This window comes from Aquila chrysaetos, chromosome Z, assembly GCF_900496995.4.
Source record: "Aquila chrysaetos chrysaetos chromosome Z, bAquChr1.4, whole genome shotgun sequence".
NCBI classification, from domain to species: domain Eukaryota; kingdom Metazoa; phylum Chordata; class Aves; order Accipitriformes; family Accipitridae; genus Aquila; species Aquila chrysaetos.
Window position 1 is genome coordinate 33468706 of NC_044030.1, and position 24389 is coordinate 33493094.

Sequence of the window (24389 nt, forward strand, 5' to 3'; positions counted from 1 at the left end):
AGGTACCCTAAGCAGAAAGGCTGGTCTCCTGTTCACAGAACTGGCCATCCTCCACTTGTTAACATCAAGCAAATTGTATATGCACACTGGAAGACACATGGTAATTGCTTGGGAACAGGTTACACTGGTGCCTGCTTCTAAACCTGCTATGTGAACTTTACCAGCTTGTAGTTGTGTAACTTCATGCAGGAGAATCTTTCTAGTGGGTTTCAGAGAAACAAACAAAAATGTAACATTGTGAAACATTTATAAGGTCTATGTTTTTCCAGTAGCCTGTGGCAAGCTGGCTCTAGCTTTCAGAAAGTCTAATTGCATGGGGCCAGAGCACAGTTATATCTTTTAAGCAGAAGTTGTTTCTCTAGCTTTGTATTGGGTTTGTGTGGCAAGGTTTTGGTAGTGGGGGGGGCTACAGGACTGGCTTCTGTGAGAAGCTGCTGGAAGCTTCCCCTATGTCTGACAGAGCCAATGCCAGCTGGCTCCAGGATGGACCCGCTGCTGGCCAAGGTCAAGCCAGTCAGCGACAGTGGTAGCACCTCTGTGACAACATATTTAAGAAGGAGAAAAAAAGTTGCTGTGGGAAGAGAAACTGCAGCTGGAGAGAGGAGCGCAAACATGTGAAACAACTCTGCAGACACCAAGGTCAGTGAAGAAGGAGGGGGAGGAGGTGCTCCAGGTGCCAGAGCAGAGATTCCCTTGCAGCCCGTGCTGAAGACCATGGTGAGGCAGGCTGTCCCCTGCAGCCCATGGAGGTCCACGGTGGAGCAGATATCCACTTGCAGCCCGTGGAGGAACCCACACCAGAGCAGGTGGTTGCCCAAAGGAGGCTGTGTCCCTGTGGGAAGCCCACGCTGGATCAGGCTCCTGGCAAGACCTGTGGATCTGTGGAGAGAGGAGCCCACACTGGAGCAGGTTTGCTGGTTGGACTTGTGACCCTGCGGGGGACGCACCCTGGAGCAGTCTGTGCCTGAAGGACTGCACCCTGTGGAAGGGACCCATGCTGGAGCAGTTCATGGAGAGCTGTCTCCTGTGGGAGGGACCCCATCCTGAAGCAGGGGAAGAGCGAGGAGTCCTGCCTCTTGAGGAGGAAGGAGCGGCAGAGACAATGTGTGATGAACTGACCACAACCCCTATTCCCCATCCCACTGCGCTGCTGCAGGGGGAGGAGGTAGAGAATTTGGGAATGAAGCTGTGCCCAGGAAAAAGGGAGGGGTGAAGGGAAGGTGTTTTGAGATTTGGTTTTATTTCTCATTACCATACTCTGGTTTGATCGGTAATAATTTTAAGTTAATTTTCCCCAAGTCGAGTCTGTTTTGCCTTTGATGGTAATTAGTGAATTACCTTGTCCTTATGTTGACCAATGAGCCCTTTGTTATATTTTCTCTCCCCTGTCCAGTTGAGGAGGGGGAGTGATAGGGTGGCTTTGGTGGGCACCTGGCACCCAGCCAGGGTCAACCCACCAAAGCTTTTTTCTTTAAATGGTCCTAGCTGCAGCATTCTTCTGTCTAGTTCTTTTTGCTTATGCAGAGCAATAAGGAAGATGTTTGTTCCTGAAAAAACCCACCTCCTCATGTCTAGTCAGTTTCATGAAGTTCTAGAAGTGGTTTCCTGAAATTTCATAGGCTTCCTTATAAAGTCTGGTTTATGTTCATACTTAAAGACTGGGTGTAAAACATTCCAGAACTTCTGAGTGCACAAGTTAAGTAAAGGACTTGAGTGCACTTTTCCACCTCCAATTTAATCTTTCTCCCCATATGTCTGCTTTAAGTCCTTCTGAAGTTTCTCAACAGATGGAGGTCTACCCACATCCAGAGACACTTAGGACTTAAATGCTTAAAGAGTAAGTGCTTCTCAATGAACAGCCCACAGGAGAAAATTGGCTGTGGCATGTATCAATTATGCTACCTTCTAGTGAAGAAAAACTGAAGTTAATCTTGCAAAAAATTATTCTGGAACTGAAAACTGTTTTGATAGTTACTCATCTGGCAGTTTGAGTTGACTATTGAAATTTCATGTTAATATCTGTTAATTTTCTGTTAGTTAATCTGATTTGATCAAGCTCAGGTATGGTTGAGCCAAGTTCTTCTGAAAGCTTGTCAGTGTGGTACAGCTGTACCAAGAATTGCTGCCCAGTATCTGTGTTGAACAGCTGAGCTCCTAGTTTGTCAGAAGAGGATGAAGACAAGTGGAATGTTACAGATCACCGACACAGTTGTTAAGTGTCCTACTTGTCCTTCAGCTGAGGCTGTTCTCTTAACTACAGACCCAGAGGACATTCTCTTTATTTGATGAAAGACCAAGCTTCCTCTGTAACTGAGGCACTGCAAGAGTGGTTTTCCCAACAGTCAATCTACCAAACTGAACTAACAGATGAAAACTGTTGCATTGAATGTATTAATCCAAGCCATTATCTTTTGACTGGAACTGAAAGTTAACTTTGCATGAGGAAACCAAGGAACTTCAGTGAGGGCTAAACATCCTGTTTAAAGGAATGGACTTGCTTAATTTATTGTCCTCTTAAAGTGCTTGTGCTGTAGTTAGTCGTCTGTGGTTGACTAGATGCTCTTGTTGAGAATAAGCTGTAACTTAAAATACTGGGGCTACATAATGGTGGAAAAGGGTGAGGATTTAATATTTAGACTGATCCCTCCCAAATAATTTGGAAGTCAAGGCCAAAAATTAGAAATTCTCCTTAAACCCTTGCTTTGAAAATACATTGCTTCATTTTGGGGCAGTGTATTTTAATGACACTAAAGTATTTATTTTTAACTCCCAAATGCAATTGCATCTCACAAGATGCTAATGGAAGCATCAAGTTACCGTGTCATTTCTGCAAAGCTGTTTGAAAATGCCTCTGGCATTTGCTTCTCTCTTTTGAGGTGTTCGCCTGGGATGTTTTGCCAGTATCATGGTATATCTGAGTTTGGCAGCATTGGATATCCTCCAAAGAGGAGAGCAGCTGTATTAGATGAATGACAGCTTGTGTTAATGGCATGCTTCAGAAGTTATCTGGAAACTGTGTACAAACTTCTAGCTGTTGGATGGTTTCCTTGTTGCTATTTTATCCTCGAACAGTAAATCTGAGGGGCAGCTGGCCCAGGTCAACTCACCACTCTTGCCAAAACTAGTTAAGCTTCTGAAGTGCTTGAGACCAGTCTGTTCTTGAAGATGATGTACTGCTTTTGAGACAGTGACTACTTTAGAGCAAGCTGTCTTTCCTGAAGTGTTTTAAAGAAAAGTAACTACTTGCTGTTGACTTGTTCTTAGGTGTTACGGTATCACATGAGTAGAAAAACAGCTGTAGGTTGAATGGCAATGCAAAAGCTGCTGGTGGGTTTAAAATGTGCATCTTGTTTAACCTACAATATGTTTAGGATCCTGCAGTGTATTCAAAACTAATCTTTTTAGGGATATACCCATTGTATGTAATACCGGAAGTTCTCTGTGGAGTGTTTTATGTACTGGGAATGGTAGTTTACTAATGATAGAGTTTTAGATAACCCTGATAGAAATTTATGTTCTGCCCCTCTTCCTCTGTTCCCCTTCTGCTACTATCCCCATTTGTTATATAGCAATATTGATTTTTCAGGGTTGTCTCGTGACAGTTCTAGAGCTGGTTGGGGCTAAAATCATTGCCTTTTTCGAGGCTACTGCTACATTAAACAGTATTGGTTCACTGATGAAGTGCAGTTCTGTAAATAGAAATTGTGGCACGCACAGATGTAAGCATTTCTTTGATTCGAAATCCTGATGTTGGGAGAAATAGGCCTTAATATGAAGTCTGGCTTTTAAATCAGACTTCAGCACCTACCCAACTGTTTCCCCTCTGGATTTACAGGATGTGTCATGTATCACTGTGTACTTGTCAAGCACAGTGAAGTTCTAGTTAACACCATGTGTCAGAGGTAATAGCTTTGATTAGATAAGGTAATAAGCTGTTACAAATGCACAGAAAAGCCGTGTAATTCTAGTACTGGTAGTTTATAAACCTTTTTTTAAATGTGAGTACATCAAATTACTCTTTCTTTCTGTTTTTGCTTCAGGATCAGCTTAGCCAGTGTAGTGATGCCCTAGAGAGTTCTGAAGAGCTGCTGGAACTTGCTGCGCAGTCGCTGGACATAAAGGACCCTGTGAAATTCTTACAGGTAGAAAACATTGAATGGATGTGCATAAGGCAGATGTTGGTATTTGTCTCAATTTGAAATATCCTTTGCATTACTGTACTGGATGCTGCAAACTTAGCAGGAATACTGAGAGTAAGGATAGAGAGGCATATAAAAATACAGTTAATGCTCTGTTGAGGAGGCCAAGTCAAGCACTATAGTCTTGAATTTTTATGCAATCTCTAATAAAATAAGTTTTTTCTCATATAGAGTTGGGGGGGGGAGGGAAAGGAATACCTTCTCTTGGACAACTGTCAGTGTTAAGCAAACTTGCACTGATGCTGGGTAAGCAAACGCAGAAAGTGAGGGTGAAATACATCTATAAAACCAAACCAAGACTTACAAAATGTGTGATGACCAGCACTTAAAGCCATGGCAAGTGACCCATTGGTTGCCCAGCACTGTTACATGACACTTGTAGAGAGTCTCTGTATTCTAGCCGCAGCCATCTGCGGATGACAAGATGTTTGTTTTGCAGAAGTTCATGCAAGCTGTGGATCTTTAATTTGCAACTGTGAACTCTATAGCTGTCCTGAAAGATGTTATGAAACTGAATTCAGGGCAGCTCTTCCTCTATTCCCCAAAACATAATGCGTTTGTATACTGTGTAGGCAAGAGCCTGATTTGGGCATCGCATTGTGATTCCAGTACGAATAATGTGTACTTTAACACAGCAGACTTGTAAATAAGGCAACATGTATCTAACTGGAAGAATATACTTACGAATTAATAAAACAGTTCTACATAGACACTGACTGGGTACACTAGGCTTGCTGTAATAATCCTAGTGTTAGTAGTGGGGTCAGCCACGCCAAATCCAAGACTCAATTACTTTTGCCTTTCTGCTTTTTAACAGGAACAAGGACACAAATTATTCTAAAAGACCAGGCAGAAAAGTTGTGTTACTCTGTTAGTTATACCTTTTGGCAACGTTTGCTGTTGTACTTCCTGAGTGTCAGCTTTGATTTATTTGCCTTGAAGAGTGACAGTTTCTAAACTGAATATTTTTTTTTAGCACTTCAGTTTGAGTTGTCATTTCTGTCTTGTCATAGTGATGTGTAAAAATTAAGTTAGCTCTTGAGCACTATGCAGAATGTAGCTTTGAATTTAATGTAAGTAGTTTCTCTTCAGATATCTCATGCTTTTTTTCAATCAAATACATTAAGGAAAATTATTTGAGTGTTTGGGGGGGAAATCTATCTAAATTTGGAGTCTGAGGCTTAAGATACTGAAATCCAATTGAGTGAACTCTAATATCTAGGGTTTGAAACTTGTATTATACTGGCTTGCGCTTGTAAATTTGCCTTCAGATATGGCATTTTAAGGTAATTGCCTTGGCTATTAGCTAGCTGAATCTATTGCTCTGCTAATGGGAATACCAAGTGTTCCTGAAAGGGCAGCTCTGGCCCTGACTCTCTTCTATTGACACAAATTTTCTTCAGATCCTCTAGTAAATCAGTTCAGGAGAAACTAGTGTAAGACTAAACTAAGATTATTTTTGTAAATTTTTTTTCTATATTAGATTTTTAGTGGCTTTATTTGTTGAATTGGCTTACCTGGAAGTCAGAAGAACATGAATGCTAGCACACAGGAGGGTTAGTGTGTTAGATAAGGTTCAGTGGTTAGATAGGATGTGATTTGACACTGCTGGGCAGCTAATCTGAGATTGGCTGTTACCCTTCTTTGTCAGTAGCCTGGAAAAAAACTGAATTCAAAGGAGTTAAGCCAGGACTGTCTTGCAAAAGACTGTTCATTGAGTCCTGGCTACCACATATTCCACAAGGTGTAGAGGTTATGAAGAAGGCTTTTGTTTTTAAGTAGCTGTTAGCTGCTTTGTCTACAGCTGTCATGTAGGAAAAATCCGTCAGTTGTTCCTACAATAACTTTGGTTTGGGGTAAAACAAAGCTACCTCTTAAGCTAAATTATTTGTAAACACTTGGGGTTTATTCTGCTTCCCGCTTTGGGAATACAAAATCGGTTTTATAGCAGGGACAGTAGTGATTTTTTTTTTTGGGGGGGGGGGGGGGGGGGGTTCATTGAGCTTGCTTTATAGTTAATGAAAAATTTGAAAGTCCTCCACTTCTGTTTGCCTTTAAACTGGGAAGCTGCCTGATGTTTCTTGTCTCCTGTTTGGAAGGGAGAGTATTTCAGCTGAATGGTAACTAGATCAATTAGCAATGTTAACTCTGAGCATGGATTCAACAGACCTAACTAAGCCATCCCATTTTGTCTTAGGTTTGCAGTTCCTCTTAGAGAAGGGCAGGGATTTTGTCTTCCCAAATGCCACTTAATGGTTATCTTTGAAATATGCCATCACCACTTCTGCATCTGCTTCAGCAGTATCATTTAAATGCTGGGAAAAACTATGTTCTGTGGTTTTGAATAGTGACATATGGAGAGAGCCTTTTAGGAATTATTGTCAGAATAGTACAATAACTTTCAGAGGAAAAATTAAAGCAAGTCCTATTTTTTCTTGTTTGTCAGAGTGTACTTCCTATGATATATAGCCAGACAAGTCAGGTATGGTTACATGCCACTACTAAGCACTTTAGTTTCACAGAAAATACCATGGGTAGTTGAATTTTATGTACTTGGTCGTTTAGCTCTTTTAAAACGTGATGGAGAGTAACTTAACTGATTAAGAGAATTCTGAAGAGACAAAGTCACACCCAGGATGTTGAGTAATTTGGAATTGGTTTGGTGTGGTTCTTGAGAATTTTTTTTCCCAGGTGATACTTGTTGCAGTTCTAACCAATACTATTAACATGCTTTATGGGAAAACTTATTTTGATGGAAATGTGAAACTCATTTTGATCTTTAAATCTGAGCAATACAGCTGAAATTGTTCTCAGCCTTCTTGCATGTTACTGCAATTGATACTTGCATGGAAATACTAACTACTTTTTCTTTTTCTTCCTGACATGCATCAAGGCTGCCAGACAGATCAAAGATAGGTACAGTACAAAGTCTATTGCTTTTGTGTCTTTGAATTAACCTTATCCTTGAAAATCCATTTATTTTGAAAGTCATAGCTTAAATTAAATTCATCGACTTTTTCCTAAGTGTTGTTACATCACAACTTTTGAGAGAGAACTAAAAACTTCTATGCCTCTCATGTAGTGTTTTTCCTTGCTGACTGTTGGCCTTTCATACCTTGGTAAAGGGAAAGATGTTTTTAATGCAGGGAAGTAGAGCTCTGCAGCAGCTATTGGTGGTTTTGTGTGGTTTTGTGTGGTTTGTGTGGTTTGTGTGGTTTGTGTGGTTTGTGTGGTTTGTGTGGTTTGTGTGGTTTGTGTGGTTTTGTGTGGTTTTGTTGTTAAGACAATACATCATTAATTATTATTAATAGTAAACTTCTGATTTATTATACCCGATGGGTGAAATTTAATAATGTTTCAAGCTGACTCTGCCCCTTTAAATTATGGGAGAATCTTGTTGTTTGGGGGTTTTTAAGTACTTACAGACTTTTGCTAGCTAATTTTCCTTTTGAATGTAAAAGGTCTTGTAGCTGTTGAAATAATTCTGGTGACATCACTTGCTAATGTTAGTGAAATTGCTGTTTCTTTGAACTATGTCTTCAAACTATTGTTTAGAAAGCAAAACTTTACCGTTTCAAAATAAATGCTAAAGCAGTTTTTCTTCACTTGGAAGAATAACTATATTCTGAGAGTCTGACCTTCTGGTTCAGAAAACTCACTACGATGTGCATAATATTTTGAAAGACAGCTCACAGGGTGTTTCTAGCGCATGTTGCTCTCAAGAACCAAATAGGTTGGCTTTGAATTTACAGGTTTTCAAGGAAGGGTCTGATTGTCTAAATTCTCTGAAGCTTTCCGTAAAATGAGTAGTTGCTAGAGAAATTAATCTTCACTTTTCAAGGGTAAAGATTTAGTGTCCTTAACAAATCAGAGGGATAGTGGCAGTGATAGGAATCTTAATACTTTTTATCTGTGATAAGCATCCTCTTACTCTTCCAGTTTCTTGAAGTGCTGTGTGATTTAATCCTTTTGAACCAATTGTGGCTGGTTCTCTGTCTAAGATCGGTGTCTAAACAGAAGTTAAAAAGCTGTCTGAAGCTGACTACTCAGTGTTCTCTTACTGCTAATCAGAGGATTATCCTTCCTTAAGGTTTACTCTATCCATCTGGCCAAACAGTGGAATCTGCTAGGCAGCCCATACTGAATTCAGAACATCAACTCTGTCTTGGGAAATCAATTGACCTGTCTCTTATGATGTTCAGTTCAGTGTCATAATTGTCTTATATCCCAAAATTGTAATGCTTCTATCTTTAATACTCAACTTCATATTTCCTCCCCCTTCTTCACTACCTGATTTTTTTGTTTTTCACCATTCTTTAATGTACCTGTAGTTAGTACACAATACTAGTGAAGTACTTAGTGTATCACTTCCTGTGAGCTATTAGGTGTTCTAAAGGTGCCACAGATCTGTGGGTGTAAATTGGATACAAGTGTTAGCAGTTAACTTTTTGTGGTGTGTATATTACTTTCTAGTTAAGAATATCTTTTTTTAAAGCAGGAGTTAGGACCTGTGTGCTGTCTGAATCAATGTTATTCAAATTCTGCTGTGGGGCCTGATGTTTTCAGAGTACAGAACTGTACAAGAGACTTGTCCTCCTTGTTTTGGTGGTGTAGTTGATGGAGTCCAGGAGTGTCTTAGGAGTATTCAGAATAAGGACTAAGCTAAGATTTCAGAAGTGGTAATGGGACCTGTGCTTCAGTGTATCTTGTAAGAAGGATCTGATACTTGCATGTTCCAAAGCAATATGGTGTCTGCAACTTAACCATTTCTTCATCCCCTGATAAGTTCAGAGGTAGACATGAAATCAGAATATTCAGCTTGTTCACTGCTATTTATAAATGGCTCCTGAGCAATATCTAACGTGAAAATGCACTTTGGAGGTAATGAGTGGGTCTTGTCAAGCAGGAAAGTCTTTGGACCTTTTTAAACTAAAGGTTTAAGCTTCAAATTTTGAAGTATATAAAACATGATCCTGATTCTGCAGTGCTTGAGGTTTTCATACTTCCTGATTTTGTGTAAAGTGATATGAGTTTTGTTTTGTCTCTTATTCAAGGTCTTTTTCACTAGTAAAAGAAGTTTTAAGCTCTTCTCTAGTCACTCCTAGTATTTCTTTTTCTAGTAATATGGAATAACTGGAAGCTGGCACCATGTTCTCTTTGAGACAGTCACATTAGCAAAAGTTTCTGTTTTGGAGTCTGTGCTAAATGGTAAACAGTTATCTGTTAGAAGAATGTTCTGGTCTTTGATCAGTATTTTGGCTAACAGTTTGACATTAACAATACAGATTATCTGATTGCTGTTTTTGAAAATGGCTATAGGACTTAAACAATGCAAAATACATTTTGCTAATGCTGCTTTCTTGACTTTAGAGTCACAATGGCTTCAGCGTTCCGTATCTCTCTGAAACCAAAGGTCAGTGATAGTATGACTCATTTGATGGTGGACTTCGCTCTGGAAAGGCGGATGCTCGAGGCTGTAAAGTTTTTGCCAGGTAAAAACTGTATACAGTGAGTTTAATTTGTTAATACATGAACAATTTACTATATTTAAAACAAATAAACAAAACAAAAGCATACCTCTTGCACCCTAATGAGCAAATTTTCAGAGTACCTAAATTCATTCTTATTCATTGGATGTCATGCTGAATACCTTGAGGGTAAAAGAGTTTTCTATTTATATTGTGTTAATTTCTACATAATACAGCATTTCAGAAAATAACATTGATCTCAGAAGCAAGAATGAGTCTTCCAGACCATGTTTTTTCTTGAGTTGTCAGTTCCTTTGTACTTCCTGAAGTTATTTTAAGTTTCTCAAGACTGTACCTGCTAGCTTGATGCTCAGTAACACTCCAAAGTCCTAGTCTTCTGCAGTAGTTATGCATGGAACTGTAAGGTAATATGTTGCTTACAAGAGTGGTGATATGGTCTGAAATGCAAGAGAGGGATAATCTACTAGGGCAGTGATATTACTGTAATACAAAATGTGTATTGATGCATCTATTTGTTAATGTTTGAAAGTAAACTTAGGTGCAGTATATGTCTTTAATGTCTTTTTATTGATATTGCTTTCCTATTTAAACTTCTTTGCCCTTGACTAATACCAATAATATATTGACAAGAGTAATGCTAGCAGGGATGTAAATTGTTTCATCTCTAGGTCGCTAATACAAATATGTTAAGGACTTGGCAGCATCAGTTTACATTTCTGCCCATTTATCTAGTATGATGCAGATACTGTATGTGGTAGCAGGTGTAGTAAACTACCAACATTATTCCTAGTGGTCAACTAGGAGTGTCTAGACAGAAATTCACCTTTTAGTCTTAGACTCTGGGCGGCAATCATTGCTCTATGTCATAGATAAAGGAACAAGGTAGGTAAGCTGATCACAGTGTACCTGTTTATCAGGAATGGGAGTGCAAAGATATAATGGCAAGCATGAACAAAGTCTTATATCTAGATGAAGATATTATTTAGTATGACCTTTCTTGTACATGCACTTTCCGTATCAAATATGCAGGACTTTAAATTGTTTGTGCCTTTGATTTGTAGACAGAAAAATTAAGTGTCTGGGTATCAGTCTTCCTTTCTTCTACTGTAGTGCCAAGCTATCAAATTACTCTGACACCAAATACTATAGCTCAAACTGTTGCAGGCAAAATTGCACTGAGCACTGACAGACCTTCATACTGATGTCCTAGTGTGGGAATTGAAAACAGGTTTGGTGTTGTGGTAGTGCACGCATTTGATCACTGCTTGCCAGAAGTATGGTCACTCCAAACATGTGGGAGATTCTTTATCTCGTATGTTATACCATGACAAAAATAATGGGAGTAGGTAGCTAAACTTAGAGGTATATGTTCTGAAATACTTGTCTTCATCTTAATTTTTCTTTTGCCTAAGAAGAGATCTTACTGATATTATTCTCAAAGAATTGTTGGATGACTTTGAAATTTGATGGCAACTGCATGTGATTAACACTTGAGAATTTGTTGTGGTTTAATGCCAGTGGGTAGCTAAGCACCACACAGCTGCTTGCACACTCTCCTCTGCTGTGGTGGGATGAGGAAGAGAACCAGAAGGATAAACGTGAGAAAACTTGTGGGTTGAGATAAAGACAGTTTAATAGGTGAAGCAAAAGCTGTGTGCGTAAGTGAATTCATTTGCTACTTCCCATTGACAGGCAAATGTTCAGCTGTGTCCGGGAAAGCAAGGCTTCATCATGTGTAACGGTTATTTGGGAAGACAAAATGCCATGACTCTGAAGGTCCCTCCCTTCCTCCTTCCCCCAGCTTTTATTGCTGAGCATGATGTCATATGGTGTGGGATATCCCTGTGGTTAGTTGGGGTCAGCTGTCCTGGCTGTGTCCCCTCCCAGCTTCTTGTGAACCCCCAGTCTACTTGCTGATTGGGCAGCATGAGAAACAGAAAAGGCCTTGATGCTGCTCAGCAATAGCTAGAAACCCCTGTGTTACCAAAACTGTTTTCATCACAGATCTGAAGTGTAGCACCATACAAGCCTCTATGAAGAAATGTAACTCTGTCCCAGCCAAAACCAGTACAGACTTGAATACTTTTGCTTTCAGTCTCTTCTGTGGTGCTTATTTGTTCTTCAGCATTTTAAACCTCTGCGACCAGTTTCAGTGTAATTCCTGCTTGGCTTAAACTGCATGGATATGAGGGGTAAAAGCGTGCGTTTCAGTAGTGCTAGGTTAAAATATTTGAATGGATCATGAAGGGAGGGTGTGGAAGGATGTGAAGTAGTGTGCATAAAGCAAACCAGGCCTTCTGCTTCTAGTGGTCCTGCTATAGCTAGGAGATGTTTGAATCTAGATGGTAAAATTACACATCTCTAAATGACTCAACCATAATTAATGTGATGCTGATTGTCATCAGTCGTTGTGGAGGGGATTCATGGCTAACAATCTGTTCAAGAAATAGTTTTCAACTGTATAAAGGCAACCTGTATGTAATAGGACTTGGTCACTGGGACATACCTATACAGATCAACACAGTTAAGGGTTTGAGTTATGAAGAGGGATGATTTTTAACAAACAAAATCTGCAGGTCTGTCAGTTCCACAGATGCATCAGTATTGTACTTTTTGATGTTCCTGCTTGATACATTGACTTGCAGGCCACTTTATATAGATTTCAAGCTGATCCTTCCTCCAAAAACTGCACACAATAAAACATCTTCACTTTCTCCAGCAAAAATCTTCCTTGAATGTACTTTGGACACTATGAAGAGTATGTAAACACCTTCTTTTGAAAAACATTTTCCAGTTACCTGAGTGCTCTTTGATTTCATGGAAGTAGATTTCTATTGTCTATAAACAAAAGTTCTGTCTTTTCTTTAGTGAATCTTAGGAATTCTTTCCCCTTCTTTCAAGACAAAGGATGAAGAGGAAAGAAAACTAGGCAACTGCTGACTGGCTAGTGGAAACTTACACTGACAGTTGTCTGTAGTCAGGAAAGTAAACTTAAATGATACCGTTGGAGGGCTGCAGCTGTACTTACCTTCCAAAGACTCAAATAAAACTTTGCTTCTTAATGTTCTTCCTGTGTAGTGTTATTCTAAATGTAGGTTTGTAATTCCAAGTCCACTCTATTGTAGCATGTCTTTCTTACTGCTTCCAGAAGGTGATCACCCCAACTTACTGACAAAACAAACATCTGGAAAACGTGATGCAAATGTTCACTCTAGAGCTAATTTGTATTTCTCGTTTTGTAAAATGCATGCTAAGTGAAAGTGATATGCCTAGTCTTCTATCATGCTTTGCTAATGGAATAGATCCTCTAAAAGGAATGAGTGTTACTGGGCCAAGGGCAACTTCTGAACTCTATACATCCAAGGAGAATAAATTAATATTCAGTCCATTCTTTTTAAACTGATCTCTATATTTGTCTTTCTGCAGTCCCTAAACCTCCAGAGATAGATCTAGCAGCATGTGTGGTTGCTGATAACTGCATAACAGTATCGTGGAAAATGCCTGAAGAAGACAGCAGAATTGATCATTTTGTACTGGAGTATAGGAAAACCAACTTTGATGGGCTTCCTCGAGTAAAAGATGAACAGCGTTGGGAACTGATAGACTATATTAAAGCTACTGAATATACATTGTCAGGTAAAGGGTTTTTTTTATACTTCAAAACCAAGAATATTGGTATAAGTCTTTATGCTTGGAAGTCTTGCAAAATACTCATTTTCCTGTATGTAATGAAGCTTCTATTGTTTCACATTAATCCTGGGTGCTTCGTACAGTAATGGCTCTGCCTTTTATTTTGACTTTGAAGTTTTATAAAAAATCGTATTAAATGAAGTTCACACTGATATTTAAACTTGCAGATTGAGATTAATAGAAGATAGCTACATAGAATAGATCTTAGTCTTGTAAAAACTGTCAGTAATTAATATCAATTCAAGTTTCTGAACATTCACTTTTTAGGTCTGAAATTTGATACAAAATACATCAACATTAGAGTACAAGCTTGCAACAAAGCTGTGGCAGGGGAATACTCTGATCCTGTGACTCTGGAAACCAAAGGTAAAATTTGAAAGACTCTAACCTTAGATGTAGTGAAAACCCTGTGCTTACTGTTCTGCCTTCATTATATGAACTTGTATGTTAAGTCTGCTTCTGCATGAGCACTGCTGAAATGTGTCCTAAGTGAAAAGGAAAACAATCATTTCTGTAAAGGATTAAGAACCTTATTGGCACAAATCTGGCCTTCTAGCATTCAGACACTAAAAATGAGGTAGTGATGTAACTTTTCCAACAGGGCTTGACATTGATTGTTTTGATCTGTGGGTTGACAATATTATGTGCCGCTACATCATGCCAACATATAGCAAGAGAAGGTGAACCTTGTGGCTGAGCATCAGTAGGACTCTTACAGCATCTAAACTGTTGGTGTAGTTGGCTGGTGATTGGTACTTGGCATGTGACAGGTAATAGCTTTCTGTAAATAAAAGTTGCTGAAAAGGATTTTTTGGACTTTGTACCTGTAAAGTCTAATCACTGTCAATATTAAAAAAAAAAAAAAAAAAATAGGCAGCTCCAAATTGCTGAAGTTCTTAAGTCATTGTGTTAATAATCAATTGGTCTGAGGATGGTGGCTTCTTAACATCGTTTTGTAATTAAACTAGAAGAAAAATTTCTTGGAAGTGGTGTTTTGTGACAGAACACACATTTTAACTACTATGGTGGAGATAATGATCCTGAGGCTTTAACTATAGCCAAGTCTGTCGTGTAAAGGGCAAAATGACTGATATGAACTGGATAATTAAAATATAAATTGTGTTACTTGTGAATGTTACTTTATGAAAACAAAGCTATATGCAATTTGAATGAGCTGATGGGCATTTTGGTAACTTTTCTAAAGCAGTTTTAATACTCTTAAGCAACAGTCATCAGACATATAGTATCCATTTAGCCACTTCCATTCCTTACTTCAGTACCAGAAAAATAATTCTTATTTTGATTGTTTGGGCAGTTATCATGCTTCCCATATTATTTTCGTTATTTCTGTGTGAACGTTTAGTTTACTTTCTTTAATAATCAGCCCATAGAAACTCAGTATCCTTGTCCATGTGCTTACCTTATTGTTTTTTAAACTTGTGTACTGTTGAGGTCTAAACTCTTAAAAATCTCAAGTACACTTTCTTTCAGAATAAGACTATAATATCTGGTGGCATTAGGACACTTACAAAATAGTCTGTAAATACAACATACTAAGTTCCCTAAAGATGTTTATTAGTTTTGTTTTCTTGGATGAAGGACTTGGCTGCAACAAATACCAAGTCTCTTCTAGTTGCATGCACACTCTATTGTTCTTGTATCTGCAGTTGACTTCACAGTTCAACTCTGCCTGTATGTGCTACCCTGTCAATTTAGTATTCTCCAAGTTTGCAATCCTTATTAATCATATACACCTTGTTGGAGAGTCAGTGCTGCAGAGTGTTGAAAATAAGCATACGTTTTTAAATCGTGTGTGATTGTAAGAATCTAGGGAGTACGCTGTAACTAGCAGAAGGCACTAGCTGAATTTAATTGCTGATACTGCAGCATTATAAAGATGAAAAAACTTACTTTGGTGTAGCCTATGCACTGAAGGTAGGTAGTTAGGCTTTATTTAAAGGGTTCCTTACCTTGGTTACAAGCATCACACTAAAAAGTTGGTGCCTCTATTAAGTCAAATAGTGCTCTGCTACAATTCTACCACAGCTTCTATAATTTTCTATGAATAGCCACTGTTGGGAGAGAGCATTATACCATTTCACTGTTTTGCATTTTGTCTGGATCAGCATTTGTGTTCAGTTTGGACAGTACTTCATCTCATCTGAACTTGAAAGTTGAAGATACCTATGTTGAATGGGATCCTACTGGAGGCAAAGGCCAAGAAAAAATAAAAGGGAAAGAAAATAAAAGCAGGTAAGAACTGTTTTGCATATATTTACATTGTCTGGGTTGTCTTGTCTGGCAATTAAGGGAAGAGGGCAGGGGGGGATTAAAGCACTTGAGGACAGTGGGACACCGAAGGAATTTTCATTTGGAAATCTCTCAAAGAAATTTTAATTTTTTTTATTTCCCTTTCTCTGTGACACAGATGTGTAGGCTATTTATGGATGCTATTAGAAATGTGTCTTAATCATTAAATAGGATTTAATTATTTTTAAAATACATTTGTTAGGGTATCATTCAAGGCACTGGAATAACTTGTAGATGTGGTGGGTTGACCTTGAATAGCCACCAGGTGCCCACCAAGCTGCTCTTTCCCTCTTCAGCTGGACAGTGAGAGAGAAAATATGACAAAAGGTTTCGTGGGTCTGAGACAAGGACAGGGAGATCATTGTGCAATTACTGTCACAGACAAAACAGACTTGACTTGGGGAAATTTAAATTAACTTACTACCAATCAAAAGTCATAGTAGGATAATAAGAAATAAGAACAAATCTTGAAATACCTTGCCCTCACCCCTCCCTTCTTCCCAGGCTCCACTTCACTCTTGAATTCTCTGCCTCCTCCCTGCAAGCAGCACAGGGGGACAGGTAATGGGGGTCATGGCGAGTTCACCATGTGTTGTCTCTGCTGCTCCCTCTTCCTTGCACTCTTCCCCTGTTCCAGCATGGAGTCCCACCCAAGGGAGACAGTCCTTCACAAACTGCTCCAACATGGGCCCTTCCCACAGGCTGCAGTCCTTCAGAAACTGCTCCAGCGTGGGTCCTTTTCACACGGGGCATCCTTCAGGAATGGACTGCTACAGTGTGGGTCCCACATAGGGCGACAGGTCCTGCCAGCAAACTTGCTCCAATGTGACCTATCCATGGGCTACAGCTTCCTTCAGGGCACATCCACCTACCCTGATGAGGTCTTCCACAGGGTGCAGGTTGGCTATACTCCTGTCTCCCAGCTGCTCTTGCACAGCAGTTCTTACTCTTTCTTAGATATGTTATCACAGTGACACTACCACTGTCACTGATTCAGCTTTGGCCAGTGGTGGGTCCATTTTGGACCCAGCTGGCATTGGCTCTGTCTGACGTGGGGGCAGCTTCTGGCATCTTCTTACAGAAGCTACCCCTGCAGTGCCCCTGCTACCAAAACCTTGCCACGCAAACCCAATACAGTAGATAAGGTAAATGTCAGTAAGCAACTGATCTAATTCTATGTTTAGTGGTGTTGCAGGTCAGTACTGGTGAATAGAAAGCTTTTCTACTATAAAAAATAAGGAAAGGGCTGGCTGCTTTGTCCTTTTGAAAAAGCATAAGGTTAAATAAAACTGGTAATATAGGTGGTGGTTGAATTTATCTTATAACCCACACTGGTGAGGTAGAGGTACCAATGAAACAAACCTCATAGCAAAAGATAACGGATAGTGGAACATAACTCTTGTAAAAGTGGCAGCACTAAACATGTTTACCAACTATTTTCATATAGGAAAAGTACTTAAGTAACTTCAGCAGAATTCTTGGTAGATTATTAAGTGTTGGGCACTTAGATGTGTGCTATTCAGAATCACTGAATATGGTTTGAAGAACATCACTAGATCAGTCTACTTTGGCTGAGCCTTGAATAGATCCAAGGATGAAGAGTGTGTTAACTTGCTTAGGCCTCTATTTCAGGCCACTTTCATGGGAGGGGAGGAGTATCCTGATATCTGACTGGAATTTCCTGTGGTGCAATGAGTACCAGGTGCCTCCCAGCTATCAGTGTGTACCCCTCTGAGAAAAGCCTGACTCAGTCTTGACTCAGTCTTCTCTGTACCTTCCTGTTACATCATTCAAGACAGTAATTACCTCTTGCCTTCCTGAGGCTGAGCAAACCCAATTGTCTTCCTGTGTTCCAGTCCCTTAGTTGTGTTGTTGGCCCTCCACTGGACTTGCTCTAGTATGTCACTCTATAGTCCTGAGGATCCCAGATCTGGACACAAGTCTTCAGGCTCAGTCTGACAAGTGCCAAACTGAGAGGAAGAGTCACTTGCCTTGGCCTCCTGGTTGCTGTCTTGCTGCTACAGCCGAGGATGTGGTTGGCCACCTCTGCCACAAGGGCACAGTGCAGTGTGTTGCCCACTGTTGTTGTCCACCTGTTGTCAGCTCTGGTTGTCCACCAAGACTCCCAACTGCATTTCTGCAGAATTGCTCTTCCGTCAGTTGTCCCCCAGCCTGTCTTGTTGTGTGGGATTCTCTCATCTGGAAAATACTATCCGTAGCTGTGAGCCTGGTGTTCAACTGGTTCTGTACACGCTTGTTATGGCCCACTACCCAGTCTTTTGAGGTGGGAGTGGGTCAAAAGCCTTGCAAAAGTCAAGGTGTGAACAGTGTCCATTGCTCTTGCCTTGTCCACAGAGCTGGCTACTTCTTCCTCAAAGTCAATTAATTGACTTTGAACATGTGCTTTTCAGTATAAAGAGCACCGCTTGAGATAATTTATGAACAAATCCCTTCCTTATAGGCATATACTGCCAGAAGCATGGTAGAATAAGTTTTAGTGGCATCTAAAAAATGGGGATAATTTACTGTATTAATAGAGGTGTTCTTTAATGACTACTTATTTCTGTTGACAGTGGCCAGAATCCTGTGCTGAAGAGCAATAAAAGGTGATGATATACCTCTTATTCCTAGGATCTAGCTCCTGGTTTTGTTGGGAGTCTATGGTACTTTCCTTTGCTTGACGTAGTGAGAAATCTAATAGCCTTTATCAGTAACAGTTCACATACGCTTTTAAAAATTATTTTGAAGTTTAATTTGGATTCATAGAGATTATGTATATATTTTCCAGTGACCAGAGAGCAATATACCTGGAAGGATGCGTCCTAGTGTGAGAGACCTGATTTGCAATAATTGGAAGAGCATTATGTATTCTAGTGTTGATAAAAAGATCCCTGTTACTTACAGATATATTGATGCTTACTTAATCTTCTGGCACATGATGGCACACTAAATTTTTTACAAATGCAGAAAAGAGCTCCTTTCTGAGAACGTCAATTGTTTTAGTTCTTATTTTTGAATCTGAAAACCTTTTTGCCTCCAAACTTGTGCTATAGCTGTTACTAGACATCAGAGGAAAAGAAGTGAGTGTTTTTACACTTACAAAGAGGATAAAGTTTAGCCTGATGGCATGTGTAAAAAGCTTCATGGCAATTGTACTTGTGGAACTAATTGTTCAAATGAGAGCCTCTTTTTTGATATGTAAAGGCAGCTAAAATACTCTCCTATTCCTTATGCAATTGTGGTTTTTAGTGTAAATTTTTTTCATTATTTTTCTAGTAGTACTCCAGTTTGAGAAATTACTTCTCCTGTTCTTGCTCTCTTGCTCTTTTTCACTGGTTTAGAAGTTGTGGGACCAAAACAAATGCCCAGGTTCCTAATTTCTTCTACGTTCTACTCCTCTGTATTCATCCATCAGGTGGGTATATATTTGGCTTGAGATCAGCAGTAAAAAAAAAAAAAGCTTGTGTAGGCAAAACAAGCTCTTGGAGCTGTGCAGTGTCAGTAATTCTACTACACAAATTGTATCAATTTCTGCTAAACTAAGTTTTAAAACTGCCTTGGAGATATCATTACTTGCTCAACAAACTCTGGGTGTCTTATACCTTGGACTCTCTTTGTGGTTGTCAGTAAAGAACTTCCCTAGTTCTGGCCTTTGCTTTGGTAGAAGGACATGGTCACATGTTCAACTTTGCATCTCAGGCTGACCTTTTCTAGCAAGAGATTCAGATGAGCTTTGATTCTTGCAGGAGGCTTTTGTTTCCTGTTAAGAGTATCTGTGCAATATTGTCTGCATTAGAGGGAAAACTTGAAGCTAGCTCCATAGTTGGTGAAAGAGTTACAGTATAATTGTTTTAAACATCCAATGTGAAGCTTTCAAAGGTTGGAAAGACATGATGGCAATAAAATGCTTAATGATCTATAACATTTATTAGAGTAGAAAAAAAGCCTCTGGATAACTTCTGATATTCCTCCTTGACCTTTCTTCTCCAAAAGAGAATACATATTGCTTGGAATATTTTTTATTTGCTGAAATGGGTAAGAAAACTGAGACTAACTGCAGTGCTGTAGGCTACAATCCTAACCATAAGATGAGAATATCTGGTCACTGAACAGTGGAAGAAATGCATCAGTTACTATACTAGCTAATGAAGACTGTGTTGTATGGGAAAATGGGAACCAAACTGACTATCTGCTATAAATTTTCCTGCCTTTTCCTATTGGAAGGGAGAATTAAGCACTGAGAAGAAAAGAAAACCAAACAAAACCCGTTTTTTCAAACTTTTATGCCAAATATTCAATGTCATTGTCTGAACTGATAAAGGCTGTTAAGATTTTGAGTGGACAAAGCACATGTGGTGGCCATTTACAGAGGACTTGAACAAAATGAGTAGTATTGAGAACCTTTTAATGTCTCCCTAACTTTGAGAAAATACTAGCAAAGCACCTGCATATTTTTCTTCTGGTGATTCACTAAATGGCCACATTGCTTTCTGCGTAACTCACTTATACTGAATCTAATAGAAAATTTCAGCAGCTTTTGTTGGCAGTGTGAGTTAATCATCTCTGATGCACTTGAAGCAGGATGGAATCTGCAAAGAGTGATGGTTCCTCCTGAAATTATGCTTTAATTCTTGGCTTTACCTTTTCTTTTTTTCATGCTATCACTTGTTGCTTTTTTCTTTGGTAAGTAAATTATAGCTTCCTCCATGTTAACAAAATTCAAAAGCATTTGATGTGGTGCACCTGCACAACATATGCTTACCCCCTTCATGTAACTCTTGCAAGCAATTTAGAAGCTCAGCTGTCTTCTGATCAGTACTGGCAAATTTATATGCTAAATGGTGATGCTAAAGTAGACAACCTTTTCATCAATGATTTCTTGTAGACTTCTGTAACTGGAATGAAACAGATTTAGTCATGAAGACGAACCAGAGATTCTAGCATGCTTATGTATGACAGCTTAATACTAACTCAGCTTTTGATTCCCATGTGACTTTATTTTAGTGAAGGTATTAGGCAAAAGGGACATTTTCTAACCCTTTATGAAATGGTATTTGAGAACAGTTCCAGAAAGCTTGAAATCAGTGTTGACTGAATCAGAAACGCAACAAGCTAAACTTCACTGTATTAGTAGACATTTAAGTAGCAATTAGCTTTACCAGCTGAAGGCAAAGTTGGAGAGAAAACTTTCTTTTGTGTGTGGTAACTCTTCTAAGGCTAATGTGTGATAGACTACAGAGGATGAGGATTTGAAAATTATTTCACATGTGTATTTCAGAGACTTCTTTTGTACTTTTAAAATTTTTGGTCTATGAAATTAAACTGTAAACTGCATAGCTATTTCTGAGAAGTTAAAATTCTTTCCTACTGATTGCCTTTAAAATAATAACCAGATGTGATTCCCTGGCTACCGAGGCTTAATATTCACTGTAATTTGCAAATAGCCTTCATTTTGTTTAATGGTTAAATTGCTAGGAATTATTTTTGAGGGCATAACTGAGGTAAAGTAAAATGTTTGAAAACCTCATTAGGTGAAAATTATTCTTTTATGCGACTGATTGCTCATTAGAGTATTCTCCAGAGTGAAGTGTGTCTTCCATTTATTTTGCTGTTGCTTCCTGAGAATGCTTTTGAAAAGTACGATTAGAAAATCTAAGACTTTCTTGATTGGGATTAGACTCTTAAATTTTGTAGTGACTCTTGAGGACTTGCTGTGTGCTTCTCAGCACAATGTATTGTGACACAATTTTCTTTTGTGTAGTCTTTGATAGAGTTAATATAATCAGATAAAATCCCCACCCTTCAATATACTTTTGGTGTTTGATTTTTTTTTTTTTGAGAAGAGTTGTGGTGCATTAAACTCTGGAAGTCTCACTTAATCTTTTTTTTAATATAAATTGTGTTTAGAGTTGACACTCTTGGGTTTTGTATCATCTTTAGTGTGTCTATTTTGAAATAAAATTATCACAATTTTATTCCTTTAATTCTTCATTGGTATTGTGGTTTAACCCCAGCCAGCAACTAAGCACCACATAGCTGCTCACTCACCCCCCTGCCCCTGCCAAGTGGGAGGGGGGAGAGAATTGGAAAAAAAAAAGTAAAACTCGTGGGTTGAGATAAGAACAGTTTAATAGAACAGGAAAGAAGAAACTAATACTGGTAATGATAACACTAATGAAATTACAATAGTAATAATAAAAGGATTGGAATATACAAGTGATGCACAATGCAATTGCTCACCACCTGCCGACTGATGCCCAGTTAGTTCCTGAGTGGTGATCCCTCCACCCTCACTCCCCCCCAGTTCATATACTGGACATGACGTCACATTGTATGGAGTACCCCTTTTGCCAGTCTGGGTCAGCTGCCCTGGCTGTGTCCCCTCCCAACTTCTTGTGCCCCTCCAGCCTTCTCGCTGGCTGGGCATCAGAAGCTGAAAAATCCTTGACTTCGGACTAAACACTACTTAGCAACAACTGAAAACATCAGTGTGTTACGAACATTCTTCTTGTACTGAACCCAAAACATAGCACTGTACCAGCTATTAGGAAGACAATTAACACTATACCAGCTGAAAGCAGGACAATTGGGTTGTACTTTTTCCTGGGATTTCAGTCATTGCTTATAGAAGCTGTACATGTGCCAAAAAACCTACCTTTGACACAAGTGATGTTATTTTCCCATTCACCAATATTTAAATTCCAGTGAAAATTAGGCATTTTGGCATTACCAGTAGTGTATTCATACTTACCTGATTGTTGTAGCTGATCTACAAGAAGTATTAGAAGTCTTATGCGGAAAACCAGAAAGATGAATTCTCTAAGGTTCTGTGTAGTACAGGCAAAACACTGTTTTATACAGACATTTGTTCAAACCATGTGCCACGTATCTGCTTTTTTCCTCCTGTTTCCTTTCTCAGCTGCCTCTGATTTTGTTTGCTACAATGTCTTGTATTTTTTCTGGCTGTCATATCTTCTCTCAGTTTTTGTGCATGCATACTGTTAGAGGTGTTAAGTGGCTGAACTAATGTGTCATTTCAGTAGCTTATGTATGTTTATAGCACCCTAATTGACTTGGGAAAACTTGTTTGAGTGTACATTTCTGTAATTGTGTCCAAATCTTGAATGGTTCATTTCTTAGAAGTGGTGCACCATCTCCAAAGAGGACATCTATTATCGCAAGATCCTCAGCGAGGGGCAACAGAGATCATTTTACTGGTGAATCATACACAGTGTTGGGTAAGGTGAACTTTTTACTTTTGTTAGAGGTGTAATGCTGTGGAAGGGCAGATTGGGTAAGAATTTGAGGGAAAACTTGTGATTTTTCAAGGCTGGGTACTTGATGCTGTGCTGTGCAGAGGTAGTTTTGCTACAGCAAGTGTCTTCAAGTCTGTTGAAGCTCTTTATTACAAAGCTCTTAGTCACTAACATTCACTGCTATTAAATGTGAATTGATGTTAAATGTATCTTGTCTCAATGAGTGTAAGTAAAAACTCTCACTGTTCTATTTTATATTTATATTCTGTTCTCTTGTACATGAAATTTTTTGTTCCTTATAGTTTAGACTTTTGTATTTCTAAGCCTTCACCTTAAAATAAAAGAGAAGACATCACTGGTGCCTATAAGGACGTAAGCATTGTAAGGTACACTTAATTACAGCAAATAAATGAATTTTTTTTTGGTAGGAGACACTGCTATTGAAAGTGGACAGCATTACTGGGAGGTGAGAGCCCAGAAGGACTGCAAATCCTACAGCGTGGGAGTAACGTACAGAAACATGGGGAAATTTGACCAGCTGGGAAAGACGAATTCAAGCTGGTGCATCCATATCAACAACTGGCTGCAAACCACACTTTCAGCAAAACATAACAATAAAACCAAAACTCTAGATATACCTGTTCCAGACAGAATAGGAGTATACTGCGACTTTGATGGAGGTAAATTACAGTCTTAGGAGATTGAGCTAAAACTTAGTTAGCTATCTGTGTCAAGTTGAAGCAGTACAAGGCTGAAGTAGCACATTACTTCCAGATTGATACAGTGTTTTGTGAAAATAAGGCCCAGAGCTGTTTGTGTAATACTGCTTGTAATGTCATATGACCTGGGTTCACCTATGTGACAGAGCTACTAACTGAGAATTTTTCAGTCATGTGGACTGTATTTAGTGTGTTTTGGAAACCTTTTCCTGGAAGAGAATCAATTTTATAAAAAGTTACACAGCAATAACATTTAAACATGTATTTCAAATTGTTTTCTGCCTTTTTTAGGTCAGCTTGCATTTTATAACGGAAACTCAAAGCAGCTGTTACACACCTTCAGAACAAAGTTTACCCAACCATTATTACCAGGCTTCATGGTCAGTATCTGTAAAATTTTGTTCAGTTTCTAGTACTGAATTTGGTTTACTGAAGACTTAATTGTTTTTTGAAGGAAGAAACTGGGAGCACTGTTTTTGGCTAACAATTTAGAAAGATGTTTAATTGTTTTCTTTTTGATTTCATGTGGCGCTTATAATAGCACTCCAATAGGAGAAGTCTGCACCTGGATGTCTCAGCTATGTAAATAAAAGTCATTAAATTTTTATAGGGTAAATTAATAGCACATTCCAGTAGCTGATGAGCCTGCTACAATAATTGACCTGAACTGATGCAGATAGGAGCCCAAGATGCTGCAAACTGTCAGAGCAGGTGTCATGAGACAGA

The 24389-nt window shown here is 39.0% G+C and overlaps 1 protein-coding gene across 5 annotated transcripts in view; it reads left to right on the top strand.

Moving 5' to 3' along the window:
• The window catches only part of FSD1L (fibronectin type III and SPRY domain containing 1 like), a 36863-nt gene that overhangs the window by 6716 nt on the left and 5758 nt on the right, over positions 1–24389 (top strand). The window contains exons 4-13 of one of the 5 annotated variants that reach the window (XM_041120858.1): positions 4041–4142; positions 7093–7115; positions 9570–9691; positions 13115–13324; positions 13646–13744; positions 15505–15631; positions 16193–16249; positions 22829–22926; positions 23373–23624; positions 23955–24043. In XM_041120858.1, coding sequence (XP_040976792.1) covers positions 4041–4142; positions 7093–7115; positions 9570–9691; positions 13115–13324; positions 13646–13744; positions 15505–15631; positions 16193–16249; positions 22829–22926; positions 23373–23624; positions 23955–24043 — 1179 coding nt within the window. Of the gene's footprint in view, positions 1–4040; positions 4143–7092; positions 7116–9569; positions 9692–13114; positions 13325–13645; positions 13745–15504; positions 15632–16192; positions 16250–18261; positions 18295–22828; positions 22927–23372; positions 23625–23954; positions 24044–24389 lie in introns of all 5 variants that reach the window. The other 4 variants (XM_030004535.1, XM_030004536.1, XM_030004537.1 and 1 more) reach the window with 4 other exon arrangements.